General features: G+C 54.9%; 2 protein-coding genes across 5 annotated transcripts in view; one reads left to right on the top strand and one right to left on the bottom strand.

Annotated features, from left to right (window-relative positions):
- Positions 1 to 4641: 4641 nt before the first annotated feature.
- On the bottom strand, positions 4642 to 21140 carry RAB36 (RAB36, member RAS oncogene family). 4 transcript variants are annotated; one of them, XR_008664097.1, is made up of 13 exons: positions 20873 to 21140; positions 20087 to 20169; positions 16954 to 17045; positions 15303 to 15368; positions 14773 to 14874; positions 12871 to 12978; positions 12547 to 12611; positions 10954 to 11009; positions 10365 to 10442; positions 9963 to 10053; positions 8299 to 8418; positions 7597 to 7803; positions 6814 to 6917 (listed from the first exon to the last, which is right to left on the bottom strand). XR_008664097.1 is itself a non-coding variant. In XM_055322660.1 (12 exons), exons 1-12 carry the CDS (start codon positions 21129 to 21131, stop codon positions 7739 to 7741), a joined length of 1185 nt encoding a protein of 394 aa, XP_055178635.1. In that variant the 5' UTR covers positions 21132 to 21140; the 3' UTR covers positions 6790 to 7738. The 4 variants fall into 4 exon arrangements, 3 of the variants coding, with proteins under 3 accessions (XP_055178634.1, XP_055178635.1, XP_055178636.1); XM_055322660.1 differs by having other exon boundaries at positions 6790 to 7803; XM_055322661.1 differs by lacking the exon at positions 12871 to 12978 and having other exon boundaries at positions 6790 to 7803.
- The window catches only part of RSPH14 (radial spoke head 14 homolog), an 82451-nt gene continuing 80239 nt past the window's right edge, over positions 21077 to 23288 (top strand). The window contains exons 1-2 of the mRNA XM_055322665.1: positions 21077 to 21132; positions 23052 to 23219. The gene's annotated coding sequence lies outside the window, so the exon portion shown is untranslated. The remainder of the gene's footprint in view (positions 21133 to 23051; positions 23220 to 23288) is intronic.

The raw sequence follows: 23288 nt of genomic DNA on the forward strand, positions 1-23288 counted from the left end.
TCTTGTTCTTGGGGTTGTGGGTTCCAACCCCATGTTGGGTGTAGGAATTACTTAAAAATAAAATCTTTTAACAATAAATAAATAAATACAACTTAGTTTACTTCAACTTGAATGAATTCGAATTCAAATAGCCACAGTATCTGCCATAAGCTGTGGAGGGACTGGCTCAGATTTGTTTTGTGGACAGGTGGGAGGTAGGGGGCCGGAGCAGGGTAAGTGGACAGGAGCTGTGCTGCTGGCCCAGATGAAAGGTGCTGGTGACCCAGAACCAGACAAAGGGGGAAGCAAGGCAACAGAGAGAGGGGGTCAAGTTCCAGGTTGGTTCTGGACTTAAAGATGGATCGGATGTGGAGGGAAGAAGGACCAGCTATGACGTAGACAGTGGGTTGTTGATTATGATCGGGAAACTGGAGTCCCCATGTGAGGAGGCTTCAGGTACCTGAAGAGGTACAGAGAGGAGTCAAGTGGAGAGAGAGTGGTTGGTTCTGGGGTACCAAGGAACCGTCAAGGTCAGGGATAGAAATGGGAGTGTTGTTAGTGAACAGCTAGTGTTTATGGCCATAGGGCTGAAGACTCTCCCCGGCTGCCCAAGGGGACTAGGTGAGGAAGGGTTAGGAGCCGGACTAGGAAGGAAACAGAGGCAGAGAGACCGAGAAGCACTCTCCAGGGAAGTGACAGGGACCCAAGAATCCCGAGGGAGGCATCCTGCATGAGGAGGGCAGGATCCCTGTGAATGGCAGCTGAGTCCTCAGGTGGAAGGACGTTGGGTTTGGCACCATGAGGCCAGCAGAGCCAAAGTGGGCCCCAGGGCCTGGCCACACAGGCTGGAAGCTGATGCTGGTCCCACAGACCCTTTCAAGGGGTTCAGCAGGTGGAGGGGACTTCACCAGGGGCTCCAAAGCCCTGAGTAGCAAATTACATTTATTTTCTTCATCATTATGCTTTTCTGAATGTCTCATAATGAAAATGCCTATCTTTTGTAATGAAAAAAATAGATGTTATTTTTAAAATTTTTTACAGCTTTATTGAAGTTTACAGATTTAATTGATGTGCAATATACTATACATGTTCAAAGTGTGCAGTTTGATGAGTGTAGACATGTATAACACACCTGTGAAGCCATCACCACAATCAGATAACAGACATTTCCATCATTTCCAATAGATACTGGTTTTCTTTTTCATCTGAGAACCGAAGTGGGACAGAGAAATAGGATTACTGGTAATGTCTCCCCTCAATTTCCTTCATTTTCTGGGATACAATTCTGTGGCTCTGTAATTTATTTAAAAATCAAACACACACAAAACATTTATGGTGTTTTAAAAAAATCAAACACACACACACTCTCTCTCTCTCAGGCACCCTCAGCCATCCCTGAATCTAGAAGGAGATGTTGGCAAATCCCTCCCCAAGGCTGCCCTTTCCCTTTGCTGAAAGAGGCTGGGACCCAACAGTCCCCTCTGTAGACAGAATGTAGAACTTCCAATGTGTTAAAACTGATGGTGGAAACAACCCAACATCCATCAGCGAATGAATTGTTACTCAGAATGTGATGCATCCATACGATGGAACATTATTTGGCCTTAAAAAAGAAATGCAGTGCCCATACTACAACATGCGTGAACCTTGAAAAACTTCTGCTAAGTGAAAGAAGCCTATCATAAAAGTCCAGATATTGTATGATTCTATTTACATGAAATGTCCAGAATAGGCTAATCTACAGAAATAGAAAGTAGGTTGGTGGTTGCCAGGGATAAGGGAGTAGGAGAAATGGGGAGTGACGGTTAAAGGTCATTGTGTTCCTTTTTAGAAATGTCCTAGAACTTGACAGTGGTGATTTTTGCCCAACTTTGTGAATATGCTAAAAACTATCCAATTATACACTTGAAATGGGTGAATTGTGTGTATGTAAATTATATCTTAATAAATCCATTATATTAAAAAAACATAAATCATGGAGGATTAGCTAAGTCAGCCCTTGGGTCCCCAGCCTGGGTGGAAGCAGCAGCCCCTGGTCCTGCTCACTAAGGAGTAAGGAGGAGCATTTTTCTAGCATCTATTTTAATGTTCCCATAAGCCCAGGGATTCACCTGACTCCTCAGATGAAGACAAGTTTGCACAGCACCCAGCCCTCAGGTGTGAGCAGGCTTGAGACCATCTTCCAGCTCCACAGCCTATGTTCTTTGTGTCATTCAGAAGTCAGAAGGCCCCACTAATGTGAAAGTAGGAAATTTCCATTTGTTCATTGTGAAATGGACTGGCCACCCCTGCCCTTGGGGACTTCCTGAGCAGGTCTGCCAGCTACAGTTAGGCAGGATGTACACTGCACAAGGGCACACATCAAAGGGGGCATGGTTCCCAGCTTAGACCTGATAGATATGAATATTGGTGATGACAGCAATTGTAAAAAGGTGTCTTTTCTCACAAAATCCGTTTATGACAGCAGTTTTCTAATATAATGATATCAAATGCCTTGAGCAAGAAGTTCTATTTTTAAATTGAGGTGAAATTCACATGGCAAAATTAACCATTTTGAAGCGGACGGTTCAGAGATTTAATATATTCACAATGTCGTGCAACCATACAGCTTGTATCTAGTTCAAAAATATTTTCATCACCGGGCACCTGGGTGGCTCCGTCAATTGAACGTCTAACTCTTGGTCTTGGCTCAGATCCTGATCTCAGGGTCATGTGACTGAACCCTGTGTTAGGCTCTGCACTGGGTGTGGAGCCTGCTTGGGATTCTCTCTCTCCCTCGCCCTCCGCCCCCACCCCGTATATACTTTTCTCATCACCCCAAAACCCAAAAGGAAACCCTACACCCACTAAGCAGTGGCTCCTCATTCTTCCCTCCTTCCAGCCCCTGACAACCACTAATTTCCTTTCTGTCTGTACAGATTTACCTATTCTGGACATTTCATATTCGTGGATTCAAATAATATATGACCTTTTGTCATATATTTGGCTTCTTTCATACAGCGTAGGGTTTTCAAGGTTCAACCACATTGCAGCGTGTGTCAGTACTTCATCCCTTTTAAAGACTGAATGATATTCCATTGTACCAGTGGACCATGTTCTGTTTACTCATTCACCCGTTGTGGACATTTGACTAGTATAAATAATGCTGCTCTGAACATGTGTGTGCATGTACTCGTTTGAGTCCTTGTTTTCAATTCTTTGGTGAATATTCCTAGGAATGGGATTTCTGGATCATATGGCAACTCTATGTTTAACTCTTTAAGGAAGTGCGTGGGTACCTTTTTCTAGCTAATGCAAAGGCACTGCATGGGTGGGCGCAGTGGCACTGCCCATAAGAGTGGCTTCCATCCACCCACCCCCCACCAGCTGCCCAGCCTGGGGCTAGGGGCTCCATGGCTATGGCCTGTTTCCCCACCTCACAGCTATCATCCTGGCAGGAGGCAGAGAAAAGGGCTCAGAGAAGAACAGTGACCCCTCAGTCACACAGCAATCGGTGGCACTGCCCAAGTCCCAAGTTGGTGCTCCCAACCACTGTGCCATCAGGCGAGATCGTCAGATATGGCATTATAAAGACAGCAGGGTTTGCCTGAAGACCTTTCTACCTGAGACCAACCTGAATATCTGGGCCTTTTCCTGCTCATTCCTTCCCCTGTCTGTACCCTTATCCCCACCCACTTTGGGGCCTGGAGGCCAGAGGAGGGATCTCTTCAAGCAGGATGAGGCCATGGGCCCCCATCTGTCATCAGTCATCACCCTCTGTCATCTGTCAGCCCCAGGGAGCTGCAGGCAAGATCAGAAAACAAGGGCGATCAATACAGCTTTCTTGTCTGCTCGCTCGTGCTATGTTGGACTGTCCCTGGCTGGGCACCTCCTCCAGGCCACTAGCCCCAGGCCCGGAGTGGGGAGCAGGGATTTCTGCAGGACGCCCTTGGCCAAGGGTTCTGAATGAGTGAGTGTGTGAGCTTTTCCTCCCAAGCACCCCCCCCTCCAGCTGTGATTCCACCTCACTTCTGCAGAATCAATTATTGATAAGAGCCCTACAGGCAGGGAATCCCAGTGGGGGGTTCCTGGCTGCCATTTCCAGCCTTCATGGTGAATGAAGGGGCTGGGACAGGATGTGCTTGTTTCTGAAGGCATGGCCTGTGAAACGGTCCAGGTTGTGGCTTCCAGTGGTCAGAGAGGCTCAGAGGCCAGCCAGTGCCACCCACATGTGAGCCAGAGAGAGCCTTGGCACTGCTTTGCTTGCCTGAACACCCAGCGTGTGTCCCTGGAGACAGGGTGGGGAGCAAGCAGAGCAAAGAGCCTGCACATAGCAGGCTGGGGTGCAGGCTCAGACAGGTGGCTGGTGGCCCTGAATGCTGGGGAGGCGTCTGGATGTGGGGGTGGAGGCTGGGAAGGATCTGGGCTGCCTGGAAAGAGGTGGAGGCGGTGTGACAGCCACATGGCCTGTCTGCCGATCAACTTCCCTCACGGGAAGGCCTGACATATGGGAGGTGACATGGGGAGGCTACAGCAGATGGCAGAGGAGCCCAGGAGCTGTTGGGTTTCTCATTGCTGGGCAGCGCCTGAAGCCCCGAGCTTCTTGGGCAACAGTGGACCCAGCCCCCACCCCACCAGTCCTTAGGAGTCCCTTCTCCCTCAGAAGAGGAGGGCCCTCTCTGAGTTGGGTGCCGGTTCTTCTGAAGACTCCCCCCACCCTATGCCTTCTCGTGGTCCCTGCTCTGGGCCTCCTCGGTCACCATGTCCTCCCTGTAGGCTTGGAACTCCTTGTAAACCTTCCTAGGTATGCCAAATCTCATCGGTGAGAAAGTGATCCTCTGTCCATCTCTGTTCCAGTTACCTGGATTTTGGGTAACCTTGAGTCTCTCTAGAGATTGAGATCCATCTGGGGGTGGCTCCCATCTCACCCCACAGCTGAGGTGGGGGTTGAATGGATCCTTGGCCTCCCTCTGCCCACCAATCTATGGACCCAGGGCACAAGATTAAGGAGACTGGGAGCAAGCGCCCCACTCTGGGTCACTGGGGAATCTTCATCGCAGGTCATGTGGCTGTAGGGCTAGGGGACTGACTGAAATTGTGGGGGCCCAGGGAACAGAGGAAGGGATTGATTAGCTCATTTCCTGGCTCTACTGGGGACCCTGAGGAGGGCTGGGTGTGGTTGGGTCCATGCGAATAAACCATTTTTGGGGTCACAACCCTGGGTGGCAGGGCACTGGGACCCCCTGGCTGCGGGGATAGACATGTAAGGGACACAGTGTCCCAAGGACAAGGCTGCTTGGCAGAGACAAAGAAAGGGCTGTGGGACAAACCTTTTCTGAACCATTTGCATGTGATCCTGGGTCTCTGCACCAGAAACCACAGCCCAGTTTTGAGGTGTTTGAAGAGAATGTCTTCGCTAACTCGTCGATTCTGACAGAAGACTCCGTATCAACCAGTGGGAAACAACTAAACATGCACAGCAGACAACATGGGGAGAGGTGTGTGTTTTTGTTTTTTGTTTTTGTTTTTTTACATTTTAACTATTTATTCATGAGAGACACAGCGAGAGAGAGGGGGCCAGAGACACAGGCAGAGGGAGAAGCAGGCTCCATTCAGGGAGCCCGATGCGGGACTCAATCCTGGGACTTGGGATTGTGACCAGAACCAAACACTGAGCCACCCAGGTGTCCTAACATGGGGAGAGTTTAATAAAGGGCTACTTGTAGAGAATGGGTGCTCAGGAGCTAGTAACAGGACCTCCTTATCAGCCCCCCACCCCAATCCCAAGGCCTAGAGGGGTGAGGGGAAGGGAGCCATTGGAGAGTGCCAACTCTCTGTGGCCAGGCTCCTCCATCCCATGACACTTTCTGTTGTGTGCCACAAACCTGGTCCTAATGCAGCCTGCCCCCTGACCCCGCCATGACTGTGTCTAATGGACCAAGCTGGGGGCCCCATCCACAGAAGGGCCAGCACGTTGTCTTTGGGAATCCTGAGTATACAAAGTCACAACTCCAAGGACGGTTTCTGCAGTACCTTTGGTAAAGGCTGGAAGCTGGACAGAAGCCTAATGTGCCACTTGGGGGGGCAGGGCACTTGGACTCTGGTCCATCCCCTGAAGGAAAACCAGCAGTTGCTAAAGGAACAAGTAGGTTCCGTGTGGAGGGAGGGCTCCTGCGCGTCAGTCAGAACACAGGCTGCGGCTGGGCAGCATGTGCGGGGAAAGACCATTCTGCTCAAACAGCAAATGAGCCAACAAACATGGTTGTGCTGCAGAGGAATAGTCTGGAAGGACTCTTACAGTTGTTAGCAGCACTTACTTCCAAGGACAGGAAGGGGACTTTCACACTGTATGCAAAACCTCATAGTGTCTTATTTTGGATTACAATTCTGGTGTACATAATTCCTTTAACAGTGATTTATATAAAGAGGTGTTTTTTTTTTTTTTAATCTGTAAACAACAGCTAAAATGTGGTGCAGGGAGACTGAACAGAAAAAGATGTGTCCTTCCCCAACCAGCATTTAGCAATTGCTGCCAGCCAGTGAATATGCAGTGGGCACCCACAGTGTGCCCAGCACCGTATGGGGTACTGTTTGGGGCACTGACCAGAACAGCTATTGGCAAAATGCTCGCCATTTATGAGAAGCAGGCAGGATATGCCCAGATGTGCCCACCTGCTTGTGGGAAGGGATGGGTGGGGAGGAGTGGGCACCCAGCCAGGGGCAGGTGCGGGTAGTTAAAGCCCCCATAGAAGAGCAACCTGAGGGCAGAGAGAGAGTGGGCACTAGGGAGGGCATGCCTGGGTTGTGCCTGCCTGTCCTGGATGTGCAGGATGGAGGGGTGTCGATGAGGAGCTTGCCAGACTCCGGAGGGCCTCCGATGTCCTCCAAAGAGTCAAGGAGGCCACCACAAAGGTCCTGAGAGGCAGGCACGCAGAGTTTCTTGTTCTCCAGGCCCTTTCCTGTGGAGACCAGAGAGAGGGGCAGTGGGGGCAACCACAGATACCAGCCCAACAGTGTCTGTGTGACAACTGCCAGTTAACAGCAGGGCAGCGCCATGCACAAGGGATGCAGCAGTACTGTACCCCAGGGGCAGCTGGGGAAATTCATTGTCCAGGTGGGCCAGAGGGGCATGATGGCCTTTTCTGCCCATCCTCACACACTGACCAACAGGACAAGGATCAAAGAGGAGCCAAAGCTGACCCCTGGGCCAGAAGGGGCCTGAGAGACCCTCTTGTCCATCCTCCTCCAGAGGGGCAAGGCTGACCCAGGATCCCACAAGTCTATGGCAGAGGGACAGTGGACAGTGAGGCCTGGGGCTCTGGGACTGAGAACTGCAAGTCCTGCTAATAACAGAAAAGACTTGCCTAGACCACTGAGAAGAGAAGGATCCTGAGGCCAGCCCGGCAAAGTGGTCAGAGGGCCTGTGTGGGCAGCTAATGTGTGCCAAGACAGAGATGCAGGCTGTGGGGCACAAGTGTCTCGTGTCTGCACTTCTGAGGCCTCTCGAGGCCAGGGGGGGATGTCTGGTGACTATCTGGGTGGAACTGGCCTTCCAGATGGTCACCACTGTGTGCCCACCAGTGGGGCAGTGAAGGGGGGCTCCTGGGCAGCCAGTGCCACCCTTTCCTGGCTCCCAACCTGCTAAAGAGAAGTTGCTGAGCTCTGGGGCTCAGCATGGTGGGTGGGCAGCTACGGATGGCTTCATGTCACCCCATCCACAGTCATGGGAGGCACTGCCCATGTGTGTGCGGGGAGTAGAGGCTTCTGATGCAGGCCCCAGCTAACAGCAACCCAGGCTGGAGGACGGCGTGCTCTCCTGGGTCTCGGGTGGACTCTCCTCCATTCCTGTAAGGATGGGAGAAGTCACCTGGCATCAACTAAGTGCCTGCAGCTAACACGGAGCAGCCACCCTCCCCTGCCACTGGCACCCACTCGTGACTGCTGGGCAGAGCTGAGCTTGACCCCCAGGCCTCTCAAGCAAGGCCTTGGTGACCTGGCATTGGCCGAGAGGCTGAGGATGTATTCCAGATGGTGGAACAGCATGGGGAAAGACCCAGACTGGGAGAGCCAAAGCTAGAACACATCCACACAGCCAGGGACGCCAGCCTGGCTCGTGAAGAAGCTCCTGAGGGCAGGGAGAGCCAGGGAGCAAGTCTCAGCTGGCGGCAGGGTCAGGGAGACTGAGGACTTGATGTCAGAGTAATGGCAAAGATGGTACCCCCGAGAGGACAGCTCAAGGGGACAAGTTAAGGGGGTGGCCTCTTGGGATGGGAGGACGGTGGACATGGATTTTAGGCTGCTAGCCTGCTCCCCAGCTTTGGTCCCACTGTCTGTACGCACGGATGAGGTCTCCGTCGCCGACCTGGGCCCGGGCGCTGTTCCACCTCTCCAAGTCTTGCAGAACTGACTGCTCGAATGCCAGGGCAGCTACACGGCTGAAGAACGCCTTCACGTTCTCCCCTGTGGGCCCAAGAGACAGCCCTGACCCCATTACCTCGGCCCTTACTCACGGACGAATTTCGGAGCCAGGGGGTATGGGAGCCAGGGCGGCCCACCTGTGGAGCTGCCTGGGGTGGCACAGGGCAAGGGATGGTGTTGGCCAGCCTGGCTTCCCACCTCTGGGGCCCTGGGGCCCCCTGCTCCAGCAGCAACCTCAAATCTCTGAGCCTTGGTTTCCCAGCATCTACTCTTCCAATTAATCACCACTGAGTATCTCCTGTGGGCCTGCCACTGGCATGCGTGGAGATCAGAAGGGTGTCTGCTTTTCCTGTCACTTTTGAGCACCTGTCGAGTGGACAGCTATGAGGATTAATGGGGGGGTCAACTTCCACATAGACTTCCTTCAGGCAGAGAAGGCCACCCATCTGGGTACAGAGCTAGGTTCCGGCCCCCACCATGTGCACTGCCCTTGTGTAGCTGACAACCTATACAACTGCACAGGGCAATCCTGCTTGGCCCCTAGGGAATTCTCAGTGAATCTCTAAGGGGAGGCAGTTATCAGAGGATACAGGGGATGCTGTCATGAAGGAGCAGAGGGAACTGGGTTGGGCTGGAGGTTGTGCTCCCTCCCCACCCCACCATGTGGTACCCACCCTTAGTACTCTCATCCTTGCCTCACCATCCCTGACCATGTGGTACCCACCCTTAGTACTCTCATCCTTGCCTCACCATCCCTGACCAGATGTCTATTGCAGCCTCTCACCTGGAGCAAGGACTTCAAGGCATAATTCCTGAGTCCCCTGAGCTGCTGGGGCCTTCTATGAGCCAGTCACTGCATGGTATTTCATTTCACCACCACCACCCCCAACAACCTGTCCTTTGCTTCTCTGTGTTTTCTAATTTTTCCTCAGTGAAAACATATGGCTTCTGTAATTTAAAACACATTTTTTGCAAGAAAGATGAAATGAGATGGACAGCATCACCCCATTTCCCAGATAAGGACACCAAAGCTGAGACATTAGGCATCTAGCCTGGGCTGGAGTAAGCAGGGGCCTGTGGGTAAAGCCGGCTCAGGGGCTGGGGGTCCCGTGTGCCTGGAGGACAGACTTGGGATGTGGATGAGGGCCAGGGGGCCATGAGCAATGTTGCAGTGTCTTCCACGATGACATCCGGGAAAGACATGGGAGCCACAGTTACTGGGCCCTTCTATGTGCCAGGAGGTGCCTCTTAGGTGGGGGGGCAGGATGGTATAGTGGTTACAGGTGAGGGCTGTATTCCAATTCCAGCCCTGCTGCTTCCTCCCTGTGACCCTGGACGTGACCTTGCAGAGATAAAATGGATCTGCCTCACAGAGGGAGGGGATGCATTAGAGAACACGCACACAGGGCCAGGTGTCCCTATTCCTGGTGCCCATGGGTCTCCCTCTAGAGTCGAGGAGACCTCCTCTCAGGCAGTGGAAGGCTCTGTGTGGTCACCAGCACAGCTGGCTGTGACCTGAGCATACCACAGAGCCACAGAAGGAGACTTCTTGCACCCTCTGGGGCGATAGCCCCGCACCCACTCACCTGTCTTCGCTGACACCGACCAGTACTCGGCCTGCATCTCGTTGGCCAGGCGCACAGCCTCCACCTCTGCCTGCTTACATGCAGCCCCTGACTGGGAGAAGCAGCCCTCCTGACCCTCCTGTGTGTGTGGCGGGGAGAGCTTCCCCCTGTGCCTCCACCTCCCCATCTCACCCTGGGATGGGCAGGTGCATGGGCCGGGGTACACTTCCCCAGGGGTGACATCCTGCTGATCCCTCTCCAATGAGACCAGCACAGGAAACTCAGGTGCCCCTAACTTTTAGCTCCTGGTCTTCAAATTCCCATCTAGGCACATCAATGCCACCCTCCATTCCCCAAGCTTGGGCTGAAAGCAGCTGCATTCTCCGGAGGGCCCTCCAGAGCCTCTCGCTCTGGTTTGCTCACCAGAAGGTCCTTCTTCGTTCCAACGAGGAACACGAAGCAGGAGCCCGGCTCGTTCTCCCTGAGTGCATCCTCCAGCCACTGCCTGCACAGAGGGAAGACAGGCTGAGAGATGGCATCCATCCACCTAGAGAGGTCTGGGGGCGCACTGGGAGCACTGAGCCACGAGTCGCAGGGAAGGTACCCAGACCCTGGCTGGCTGAGTGGGGCGCTGGTCATGTTACCAGGTCTCCAGCCAAGACAAGAGGACTGGTTACACATAATTTGTAGGACCCAGAGCAAAGTGAAAATGGGAGGCTCCTCATCCAGCAATTACTAAAGCTCTCAAGATGGTGACAGCAGAGCTTTAAAGCAAAGGCAGGCCCTTCTGAGCCTGGCCCCTGTCAGCCTGGGCTGGCTGCAAACCCTGAGCTGGCCCTGCCTTCAGCAGATGGGGGCAAATCTTAAGGGATAATGTGGCGAGGAGGCAGTAAGTGGCCTGTGGGTGGTCAGTTCTCACCAGCGAGTCTGGTCCCTTGCATCTGCCACTGGGGGCCCAGCTCATGGGCATTCCTGAACCCAAAGGAACCATAGGGGCTGAAGAGTCCCAGACTTGCCTGGTGTGCTCCAGAGTCTGCACGTCAGTGAGGTCGAAGGCTGTGATGATCACTGTACACATGGGGAGAAGCCAAGAACTGGTCAGCAACAGGTGAGACAAACACGGTGTACAAGGAGGGGCTCCCCTCAGGCAGCTCCCTGCTCCCCAAGAGAAACCCAGAGAGGAGCCGGACTCCGCAGAATTGCTGGGATGGCCTCCCAGGCAGTCAGCCCGGGTCTTCGCTATGAAGGCTGCGAAGGAGACACCACATGGCGCCCCCTTGCTATCTACCAACCCACCACCCTCTCCAACCCATACCTAGAGGCCCAGCTCGAGGGGGTATCCAGGGAGGCAAGATGAGCTCATAGGCTCCTGTGTTCAAATCTCCTCTCTGCCTCTTACAGCTAAGGGAGCTCAGGTGAGGGCCTTAACTGCTGAGAGCCTCAATTTTTCCATCTGTGAAGTGGTGAGAATGATACCTCAGGCTCTCAGGGGTGCTGTGAGGTTTAAGCAAGAACAGCTTTTTTATAAGCTCTTGATCTAGGGCCTGATGCAGGACTTTCGTTCAATGGCATCTATGGCTCTGAGGACAATAGCAACAGATAAGCAGCTTTAGGGGAACCATTTCTGAGGAGCAGGGTGGTTCTCATCACTGGTCCTGTCCAGGTCCCGTGGTGTTCAGGGTGTCCAGGGTCCCCTGGTGTCCTGAAGGGAGTCCTACGTAGAGAACATTCCAGCAAGGCCTGGTCTCTACTGGGCCTGGGGATGTGATCAGGGCCAGCTAGAGCCTTCCTCTGCATCTTGCCTGAAGCTGCAGGAGGCCCCCTGAGGCAGAGGGGGATGAAGCAAGGGAGGCTACGGAGCATGGTGATGGTGGTGGGCTGGGCTGCTGTTCTCAGGGGTATGCCCAGTGCCTGACACCTCCTCCTCAGGGGATGTCTTCCCTGAGAAGACAAGCCACAGCTGGAACTCCGACTGTAACCAAGGTGATCATGGTTTCCTGGTTTTGCATTTTTCAAATCTCCAATAGCAATGTTGTGATTTCTTTACACCAGCATCAAGTAGACATAGCTGGGTCTCATAACTTGAGCCTGGTTTTGGATACCGTGAATGGTTTTCCACCGAAACCCCCAGGAAGCTAGTGTTGAAGTGGGGATCTTATGCTGTCGCCTGTTGCCTGAGAGGCCTGCCCATTACCTGCCCCCCCGCCCCCCCCCAGCAGGTGCAGTCCTCCTGTGGCCCTTCCACTCTTCCCCTCCAGCCTTGCCTCCCCGCACCTCCTCCAGGAGTCAACTCTGTTCTTTTCCGGGGTTTCTGGACATGTGCCCCCCCCCGTAAGCATCCTACTGAGCTGAAACTGTGGCTGAGACCCCAAAGCGAGCACCCACCAGCACAGGGTCCCTGCAGGATGTGACTGCTGAGGCCAACCCCAGGCCCAGCTGGCTGGAAAGCAGTCTCCTCATCCCCAAGGGCTGGCTGGGGATTTTCTCAGTGGTTCTTGGAGGGCAGATTTGGTGCCTGGGCGGAGGACCTGGACTTGTTATGAGCCCAGTGGGAGCCTCCTGCCATGGCTGAGGGCCCCACCATTGCCATCACCCGGATGCTCACCCTGGGCACCCCGGTAGTAGGCAGATGCGATGCACTTGAACTTCTCCTGCCCTGCGGTGTCCCAGCTGTGTAGTGGCAAAGACAGAAAGGGAAAGAAAGAGGTGGCAGATGAAGCAACTGCAGTGCTCTAAACCACCAGCTAGTGGCCCCGCCCCGCAATTCTTCGGGATTCCTTCCCATGGGGCCCCAGGGGGGAATTCCCTAGCTGGAGTCACATGCCCGTGGGGGAGGGGCCTGACCTAATTCCACTGTCTAGATGGAGTTGTAGCTCAGTTCCTTTAGTCTGTGCCATTAAAAAAGAGAGTATGCCCCTGAAGTGCTCACTCTGAAGATGTGGAAGTCCACCTGCAGACGTGGCCTGGTGAATGGCCCTGGGATTCTAGGCTCTGCCACTTGCTCGTGTGTGGCTGGCCCATGGCTTCACGTTTGGCCCTGCAGCAGAGGGGATGCTCAGGTCCCTGGGTGGGACCTGGGAGTGTCTCTCTGTCTCTCATGAATATATAAATAAAATCTTAAAAAAATTAACAAGGTCTGCCATCGGCACAGTATAGGACAGGGGGAGACACATACTGAGATCTACTTGCTCTGGTTTATTTATTTTTATTTTTTATTTTTAAAAAAGATTTTATTTATTCATGAGAGACAAGATAAGATGATATAAGATAAGGTAAAATAAAATAAAATATTAGAACCAGGCAGGCGGTCAACACGCAGGACTGACTCTGAAAACCCATCCCTTTTTAAAAATAGCAGATCAAAATTTAACTTTCTTCTGTAAATGGAAAAGTAGATAAGCCATGAATAAGATCTCAACGGTCTGAAATTTTTTCAAGTGATTCAGCATGATGCAGAACCTTTTGGCACTGTTCTTCTGTTAATTCATTCATAACGTCTTTCGTTTCTGAAGATGACTCTGGGTGGGAATCAGGGAGGGTGGCCTGGAGGTGGGGCCAGTGGGATGGCTGGCAGTGTCCCCAGTAGGGACAATGAGAAGTTGAGCCAGGACTGCGTCTCTACTCTAGTCAATACAGCCGGTGGCCACAAAGGGGAGCCCAGCACAGGCTGTTCTCTGCCTGGCCCCACATGGGCTGTCCCATCAGCTCTGTGCTCTTCAGCTCTCCTGGCTCCAGAGCCCCTGGGTCCCCAGCCCTGCCTCTTCTGCTCTGGTCTGGCCCCATACTCTCCCTTGGGCAGGATGTGGTGGTGCCATCTGGCTCTAGGATTGCACTGGGGCTGTCCTCAGAGAAGCGGGCAGAGTTAGGAGCTGAGGTCCACGAGAGGGAGAGCTCCATCTTGATGACCCTAGATCTCCAGGCTAAGCCCAGGCAGGGCATAGAGGATTGAGGATGAAACCAGAGAAGCAGGTGTGACTCATAGGGAGAGAGAAAGAAGGGGACCAGGACCGAGGCAGCAGGCCACAGTGGTGTAGGGGCAGCTGGGTGGGGAGCCTAGGAAGGGGAAGGAGCCACACAGGAGAGACTGGAGTGGGGAGAAAGTCACACAGGAGAGGGTTCAGCTGGTGACACACAGACCTGCAGCATCCTACAGGTGCCAGAGGAGAGGGAAGGCAAGGTCCAGAGCTCTGGGGAACAGACTCTGGGCTGTTCTGAGGGAAACGGGAGGGACTGAAGCCAATGGGGCCACCGAGATGCAGAGACATGGGGTCTGCAGGGAAGCAGACAGAGGGAGAGAAAGGGGAGTGGAGTGCAGACAGAGGGGTGAGGAGGAGTGGGGAAACATCAAGCCCGAGGAAGGTGCGTGGACTAGGGGGCCTCCACCAGAGTCCGGCAGGCAGGGACCGCTTTGGGCTCCGTTTTCCAGATGCGAACAGATGCTCAGAGGTCTGAAGTGACTGGCCAGATGCCACCCTGCTGGCCTAGTGGGGGGATCACTGAGCACCAGGCAAGCTAGGGGTGGGGACCCAGAGCCAGAACGTGAGGGGTAGGCGTCAGGGTAGGATGAGGATGGGTGGGCACGTCGGTCTGTGAGGACTTTCCCAGGTCTGATGACCAACGTGAGACACCCATGGGGACTGAGGGAGTACACAGGCCTCTGGGAACTGGCGCAGCCCAGTTTCATACAATCATTCCTGTTTATCTAGACAGGTCCTCACTGAGCACCACAGGGCACAGTCAAGGAGCTCACCAAGGCTTTCCCCATGGCTCTCCCCCAACAAAGCCCACTCATGAGCCACACAGGAAATGGCATGACACAATGACCACTTACATCTGCAGGCTGTAGGGAATCCCAGCGATCTCGAAGCGCTCGATTTCAAAGTCCACCCCGATGGTGGCCTTGTAGTCACGGTCAAAGACATTCTTGCAAAACCTGTGGGAGTTGAGGAAGTCATCAGAGAGGCTGTGTGTGGAAGCTTCGCTCATGACAGGCAAAGTCTGCAGGCAATGGGAAGTGCACCCACAGGGAATATGAGATGATGGTCCACAGAGGGAAACAGTAGACAGACGGAGCTGCTGATAAGAACTGCTCGGGGGGAAGAGGGCTGCAGCAGCCCAGATGGCAAATGCTGCAGGTCAGGGCCAGTGAGGCATGAGCCCATGGTCCCAGGGGATGGTGTCATGAATGCCAGGGTCCTGGGACCCTGCACCCTCCACCCAACCTGGATCTCCCTGATTCCTTGTACCCCCTCTGAGGTGTGGCACCCAGCAACCACACAGTTTTGATGACGACAGTGTCATTTTGGTCTCCCAGGGGAAAGCGTGACAGCCAGTGCTGGGAGGTGTGGGCAGCAGGCGCACCTGTGGATGAGGCTGGTCTTGCCCACGTAGAGATCGCCAACGACAACCACCTTGGAGAGTCGGAGCCTGTGAGGGATATGGCTGTGTTGCGTGCGAGTGTGGCCACAGAGCATCTTCACACATACGGGCCCTTCCTTCCCTGAGCTCCCCACTCGTGAGCCACGTGTCAGTCCTTAACAGGGAATAGGCCACCTGCTGAGACACTCTGGGATGTGTGTCCTCATCCCTGGCACTCACAGGAGAGGGCAGAAGGCCTGTATTTGTTCTAGGGACTCTACTCTCTCAGGGGCTGTACCATTGACCCTACTGGGTCCAAGTGGTGAGGATAAGAATTGGGCACGAAGGGAGGCTGAGTCTTGGGCTGACAGACTAGAGGGAGGAGTCCCAGGTGGGGCTATATGGGAGCTGTGGCACAGTGAGGAGCCTGGACGTGTGAGGACCAGACACAGTGCTGTGGGCAGGGCCTACAGGCACTGGGGGCAGAGCCCCTGCACCTTCCTACCCATGCCTGGGGCTGCAAGGGCTCCTGCTTTGGCAAGCAGGTATTCCCTGACCAGGATACTACTGTCACTAACTGCCTGGCAGCTCATGCGGAAGGAGCTCAGACATTGGACCAAGTACTTCCTCTGCCTGCAGACAGCAAGAAGGCACCTGTGTTACCTGGGGACCTGATACAGCTCCCCTGGCCGTGTCTGGGGGCACAGAGGCTGTGCCTTCTCTGCTCCCAGGTGGCCTCTGGTTCTGGAGCAGGATGGCCCTAACTCCAGCTTCCCAGATGAAGGAGTAAAGGTACTGCTGAGGTATTATGGGGGTACCCACTGTGCCTCAGTTTCTCACCTACCAGAGCTGTTGTGAAGGGTGTCAGAGAGGTCATCTACATGACATACCACCCTAACTGGTGGCCATTGCTCTCATCCTGTGACCATGGCTGCCATGGACATTCTGACCTGAGCCCGGCCTCAGTCTGTGCTATCTGGGAACTCAGAGCTGGGCTTCCACAGCCACCTCACCACACCTGTATGACACCTGTGAGCCCCAATGACTACCTGAGCAGACCATGAGCTCCTCAGGAGGAGAGGCAAAAGTAGGCCCTGGTACCTGTGTGTTAAGGGAGGGAGTAACTGCTGCAAACTTCCAAAGCCAGCAGGGCTAGGTGGTGCCAGGTGCCAGGGCTGCTGAGGCGGAAGCAGAACAGACACAGCCCTTGCCCTCACAGGCTAGGCCTAGTGCTGAACCTAGAAGCAAACTCGCAAGTCTGTGAGATAAGTGCTTGGGACCAAGAAGCACACAGGAGGGGTACCCAGCCCAGGCTGGGGAGGCGGGGATAGGGGTGGGGAGTCCTCTAACACTATACTGTGAGCTGAAGGGTAGGAAAGACATTCCAGATGGAGAAAGCAGACATATGCCAAGGATATCAGGCTGAGAAGTCACGTGCAGGACTTCTTGAGAAAAGGGGAAGCCGTTCTCTATGGCAGACATTCTCTATGGCAGCAAAGCCAGGTGAAGATCCTGGTCGCCTCTAGGCCCATTCTGGGCTCTACGGGCATCATATGTGTGTTTCATCTGCCCGTTCATATATTCATCCATGCATTCATTCCTACCCACTGCCTCCCCCCACATCCCACGTTCCCTGGGTTATGGGGTCACTCACCCCACAGTCCCTGTGTTCCTGCGCTGGCAGGTGGTGCTGACCTGCCCATGGAAGTGCTCCTTGAGCTGCAGGCAGGCGTCAGGGGTGTACCACTGGAAAAAGCCAGACAGATGGACAGATGGACACTTCATCCTACAAAGCTGCAACTCCATGACCAAGTAGGGCAGCAAAGTGGTGACTTGCCTGCCAGCATTCCCTATGGCCCAGCTCATCAGTTTTCCCTGACCCCTCTGTCACACCCGTCCTCTATCCCATCGGTGGCCCCGAGACTCCCAGGTCTTGTGAGTCCTGAGGAGCAGCAGTGGGGGTCAGACCAAAGGGCCCAGGTGGCAACTCGGAGAGCTGGGTCTTGCCTGGGGCAGCTGTGCCCTTGCTCTGGGCATGTGGCAGGTCCCTATCCTCCCTGAACTTCTCCAGGCGAGAAGAGGGGTGGGTTATCAGGGCACTTTTGGCACCGAGATCCTTCCATGCCTTCTAGGATCTTGGATGCCACGTTTGCTTTGAAACTGTGTATCTATGTGCAAGGAAAATGTCCCGGAGGGCTCTCTGGGTCTTCCACGTTTCTTGGAAGGCAGAACGGGTCAAGATTGAAGAGCACCCCCTCAGGGTCAGGGAGACCTGTGTCTCCCCTTAGCTGCTGTGTGATCCCAGGCAGCTGTCTAATGTCTCTAATCTAGAAGGCCCCAGAAGCCTGGGGGCATAAAATGAAATAATGCTTGTAAAGCCATCAGTGGATACACTAAGTGCTGCACAAATATTTGTGGCTATTAAGATGTCATGATACACGTTGCACGCCCCTTTATTTTACCATCGGAAAAGATGACATTAAACAAACTGAAGGTGACAGTCATGTTTTGCTCACAGATTGGCAGAGGCTGAGGATGGCATGTGGTGAGGATATGGGGAGAGGGGCATCGTTGGAAGCTGCTGGTGGAAGCTGCTGGTGTGGCCTGCTGTGATATGGCAAGGGTCCCCCCAGGCTGCCCACCATGTCCTTTGGGGCACTGCTGGGACCCACAGCTCCTCTGTAGCAAGGGCTCCACCTCCTTCTAGCCTTAGTATTTCTTCTGAGTTCCTGGGCACGGAGGTGGGCTCTGCCCTGGAGCACCTGCCCCCTCGACTTCAGGCAGGATGGAGGCGGCAGGGACAGTGGAAGCAGCTTTACAAAAGGTAAAGTCACAGCATCTCAGTGAGCCCGTTTCCTCATCCGGAAAGTGGGGACACTCATAACCTAGTCATGTGGTTGGGGGGAGGAGCAAATGGGTAAGGCAGGTGAGCAGCTTGGCCCACAGCCCACATTCCTCACTACCTCATGAGAAAGCAGGCTGCTTCTCCCCTCCCCCATCCACTTTCACGGCAGGCAGTTTCAAATGGGGTGCGGGGGGGTGGGATAGGGTGGGGGGTGTCAGCCTGGCCACCGTGGTCATTAGAGGCATCCCACCACTGTGGATGCACTGAAGAAATGTAACAAGGAGGACTGGGCAAGAAGTGTGAGCTGATTCTAGAAACAGGGAAACTGAGGCACAGAGTAATGAGAGAGACTTGCCCCACCTGACCAGGAATGTCTCAGGTCTGAAGTGGTGTGGCCCCGCGATGTATGATGAATTGCCACAGACAGGATGAGGAGAATCTCACCCTCTGTGAAAACACGGTGGATGCCTCCGGCCGGCTCTCAGGTCAAGTCCTGGCTCTCCCACACCCAGAGGTGTGACGCCCCGCAGCCCCCCCCCCCACCCTGCCTCTCTGCGCCTTGCTGATCTGTTCTGTAAATGGAGCCCTCTGCGCCGTGAGACCTGGACCGTTCTGTGCCGATCATACTTCCCTTCCTTTTGGCTCACTAAACATCAGTGTCTATCATCCCTGGTGACCACGGTGAAGCTCTCTAGGGAAGCAATTGCCTGGGATGGAATCTGTTGAGATGGAAATTTCTGGGAGAATTGTCCACAGGTCCGAGGCACCACAGGTTTCTCTCTGGGTGTGCAGAGGAAGAAAAGGTGAGACAGGCCCAAATTACCCAAAGTCTGCAGTCCCCTCCTTCCTTACCTCCTTCCTGTGTACCAGCCTGGGCACAGAATTCAAAGGACAGAGAGAGGTCATTCCAAGGAGAGGATGTTTCCCTCCATGCCCTGTCCCAAGTCACATGGAGGCAACCACAGACAGCAAGATCTTCTGTGTCCTTCCAGAGAGATTTCTGGCACGTATAAACAAACACGTGCATTTGTCTTCTCCCCTCTCCTTTTTCCACCAGTGGAAGTATGCTCCATTCCTCACATTTTAGTTAATTGACTTTGAGTCTCATTACACATCCGCTCCTGAAGGGAAGCCTCACTCTGCCTCCCGTCTGGGTCAGGACATAGCATTTTGCTGTTGAAGCAGCCCCCCGCCCCGAAGACATTTTATACTGTGTCTGATCTTGTGCTTTACAAATTGCTCCACTACCTGGCCTTCAATGGCTGGATCAGAAGGCAGCGGCAACACAAAGGTGGGAAATATTGTCGCACGGCCTCCTCTAGGGGTTGGACTGATTTGCAACCTGATGCAACACCTGATGCAATGAATACTGGATTTTGATATGCATGAAAGACCGTCGTATTTTCAGCAGGAAGTGAAGGCAGCATGGTAAGGAGGGAGGATCCTGGATTTGGTGTCAGGAAACTAGACTGCTACTTTGATAATAGTAATAATACCAATGAGAATGGCAGTGACCACAACTCGGGTAAGGGAACTCCTGTTTACCAACGCCAAGCACCCAAAGTGAGGAATTATCCTTACGTATCAGCAGCGCTGAGAGGTTGAGTAACTTGCCCACAGTCACATAGTTTAATGAGAGAGTCAGGATTCAGCCCCAGGACTGTCTGCCAAGTCTGTGCCTTTAACCTCCATGCCACATCATCTCCTGGGGTCACCCTTAACTAGCTGGTCCACCTCGGGCAAGTCAGTGCCAAGTCTCCCTGTTTCTGAAGAAGTCTACTGAGTTCCTGGGCTTTGTTAGAGAGGGACTGACGACTGACCACTGACCTCCCCGATTCTCCTGCTTTGTTTCTGGTGGTGAATGCAGGTGGGGAATGTGGATGTGGAGATGGTGTTGGGAGAGCAGCATGCACCTAAAGGGCTGGCTAACGACTCTCTCTACCTTAGGGAAGCTGGTGATGACGCGGTCCCGGCTCACAGGCGGCCCCAAAGACGTCAGCGAAGACCTCATCCTTCCAGAGTGTCCTGTGGACCCAGCCAGGCAAAAGAGGGTTAGGGAGCTACATAAATCCCTGGGGACTCATCCTTAAGTTTATGCTTAGCCTCAGTAGCTTTAAACACTGGTCCACGCCCCCTTCTCCCACAGGGAAACTGACCAGAGATCATCTCTTTCCATCTGCAGGCAGTATGGCTGCGGTGGGGTGGGGGGGACCAGGCTTTCCTGGCCCTGCTTGGGGGCTCCTCCAACCAGGAGCGGCCCCTCTCTTAATTTATCACCGGGGTGAGTGAGGCATGGCACAAATGCCAAGCTGGGCATCACCACCGCCCAGGTGGAAGACGCAGAATTGAGGTGGTCCCTTGCTCCTAGTCTCCAAGCGACAAAGGCTCTGGGTGGGTCAGGGATCTCAGGTTACACCTACAGGCATTTCTCTGCACCCCTGCACCCGCCCAGCGCCTGGCCCCTCACAGCACAGCCCTGCGTCCTCTCCTGTCCTCCCCACTCCGCTAGGGGGGTCTTACACAGGCCCATCGTCCTCCCCGACCTGACCCGGCTCCCCTTCTGGACCACGCGGCCCGGCCCAGGGCGGCCGCTCAGGGAGCAAGGAGGCCCCAGGGTTCAGGTTCGTACTGCGGGAGGTGGGCGGGGACGCGGAGCCCTCCCAACCAGGGCCTCCGGGACGCCCCTGCACAGTAGAGGACCGGGGGGGACAGGGGGCGGCAGACTCACCCGCGGGGGTTGCAAAGGCTCCAGGAGCTGCGCGACCTGGTCTGGCGGGGCCGGTGGCCGCGATCACCATAGCAACCAGCACCACGCTGGACCCGAGGGCGTCTGACGAATCTCTGGCGTCAGGGACGGGCTCTGGGCGGAGCTCACAGCGGAAAGAGTCCACGCGCGGTTCCACCGAGAGGTCACTGTAGCAACCAGAGCGTCTCGGGGGAGCTGCAGAAGCTTCCAGGACACTGCGCACGCGCTGGGCGATCACCATGGTAATGAGGGCGGGAGGAGCGGGCTTCCAGTGGGGAGGCAGAGCGGCTGGGAGGCGGGGCCGGGACCCCGGGGGCGGGGCATGGAGGCCAGGAGGAAGGGCCGGGACCCGGGGGGGGGGCATGGAGGCCAGGAGGAAGGGCCGGGACCCGGGGGGGGGGGCATGGAGGCCAGGAGGAAGGGCCGGGACCCGGGGGGGGGGCATGGAGGCCAGGAGGAAGGGCCGGGACCCGGGGGGGGGGGCATGGAGGCCAGGAGGAAGGGCCGGGACCCGGGGGGGGGGCATGGAGGCCAGGAGGAAGGCCGGGACCCGGGGCAGGGCATGGAGGCCAGGAGGAAGGCCGGGACCGGGGCAGGGGCATGGAGGCCAGGAGGAGGAGCCGGGACCCGGGGGCGGGGCAGGGAGGCCGGGAGGAGGGGCCGGGACCCGGGGGCGGGGCATGGAGGCCAGGAGGAAGGGCCGGGACCCGGGGGCGGGGCATGGAGGCCGGAGGAGGGGCCGGGACCCGGGGGGGGGGCATGGAGGCCAGGAGGAGGGCCGGGACCCGGGGGCGGGGCATGGAGGCCGGGAGGAAGGGCCGGGACCCGGGGGCGGGGCAGGGAGGCCGGGAGGAAGGGCCGGGACCCGGGGGCGGGGCATGGAGGCCGGGAGGAGGGGCCGGGACCCGGGGGCGGGGCAGGGAGGCCGGGAGGAGGGGCCGGGACCCGGGGGCGGGGCATGGAGGCCGGGAGGAGGGGCCGGGACCCGGGGGCGGGGCATGGAGGCCAGGAGGAAGGGCCGGGACCCGGGGGCGGGGCATGGAGGCCGGGAGGAGGGCCGGGACCCGGGGGCGGGGCAGGGCGGCCGGGAGGAGGGGCCGGGACCCCGGGGGCGGGGGCAGAGCTGCTGGAAGGAGGGGCCGGGACCCCGGGGGCGGGGCAGGGCGGGGCGGGGCTGATGGTGAAAAGACTGGAGCACCTGGCCTCCAGGCCATAGGTGGTAGTTCAAAAGAACGGGTAGGGATTATGTGAAGTGTTTAAATATTTATTTTCATATTAAATGTGATTTTTTCTGGTTATCTAAATATTTCATATTTTTCTTTATATATTGGGATGGAGGGATCTTCAAGATCCCTCCCTTGACTCCTTTTTCTCACAACCCGTAACTGATTTATCAGTGAACCCAGTAGGTTCTACCCTGAAAATTTGTCCAATATCCCCTTACTCCCCCCCCCCACTTCCACTGGTATTGCCCAGTGTATTACCTTCTCTCCCTCCAGCTGGTCGCCTTGCCTTTACCCTTGCCCCACCCAATTCCCCTTCAGTGGCCCCAGGGATTCTCCTGTTAAAACAGATCAGATCATGGCAGTCTTTGGTTCCAAACTGTCCAATGCCTGCTCATCTCTCTCAGATTAATAAAATCTTTACAGTGGCTCAAAAGGCTTCACATAATTTGCTCTGGCCTTTTTCCTCTCTTCCACCTCTTATCCACCCCCCCCAACCCCTATCCCGCATAGACTCTACTGGCCTCCTTGCTGTTCCTGCAACACACCAGGCACCGGGGGGTTTGCACTGGCTGTTCCCTAAGCCCGAATGCTTTTCCCCCAGATATTCACATTGCTCTCCTCCTTCCCCTTTTTTCAAGTTTGCTCAGATAACACCTCTAGATGGGACCTTCCCAAAGCAGCCTATTTACAATTGTAGCATCCTCCCAACCCCTTATTCTGCTCTGTTTTTCCCAGGAACCTACTATTTTCTAACATATTATATAACTTATTGTTTATGTTGTTTATCTCCCCCCACTGTCAGCAGGGAGAGCAAGGCTGTTGATGTTTATTTAATCCACCTATTGCACTGGCTAACAGTGCCTAGGCATATCATACATTTAGTGAATGGTAAGTGAGTGAATTAAATTTTTATTTTTATATTTATTTACTCATAGAGACACAGAGAGAGAGGCAGAGACACAGGCAGAGGGAGAAGCAGGCTCCATGCAGGGAGCCTGACGTGGGACTCGATCCAGGGTCTCCAGGATCACGCCCTGGGCTGCAGGCGGCGCTAAACCGCTGCACCACCGGGGCTACCCATGAATTAAATTTTTAAAAAGAAGGTAAAGAACACAAGTATGCTGCCACAGTAAAAAGTAAATGAATCATGTTTACTTGTATAAGTTTAGCTT

Source organism: Nyctereutes procyonoides, unplaced genomic scaffold (assembly GCF_905146905.1).
Source record: "Nyctereutes procyonoides isolate TBG_1078 unplaced genomic scaffold, NYPRO_anot_genome, whole genome shotgun sequence".
In the NCBI taxonomy this organism is placed as follows: domain Eukaryota; kingdom Metazoa; phylum Chordata; class Mammalia; order Carnivora; family Canidae; genus Nyctereutes; species Nyctereutes procyonoides.

Coding starts and splice junctions, on each gene's coding strand:
- RAB36 (XM_055322659.1), bottom strand. CDS start 21,131: ATGGTGATCGCCCAGCGCGTGCGCAGTGTCCTGGAAGCTTCTGCAGCT. Junction 15,369..16,953: donor AGGAACACAGGGACTGTGGG/GTGAGTGACCCC, acceptor TATCCCTCACAG/GCTCCGACTCTCCAAGGTGG. Junction 6,918..9,962: donor GTCGGTGTCAGCGAAGACAG/GTGAGTGGGTGC, acceptor TGGTCTCCACAG/GAAAGGGCCTGGAGAACAAG.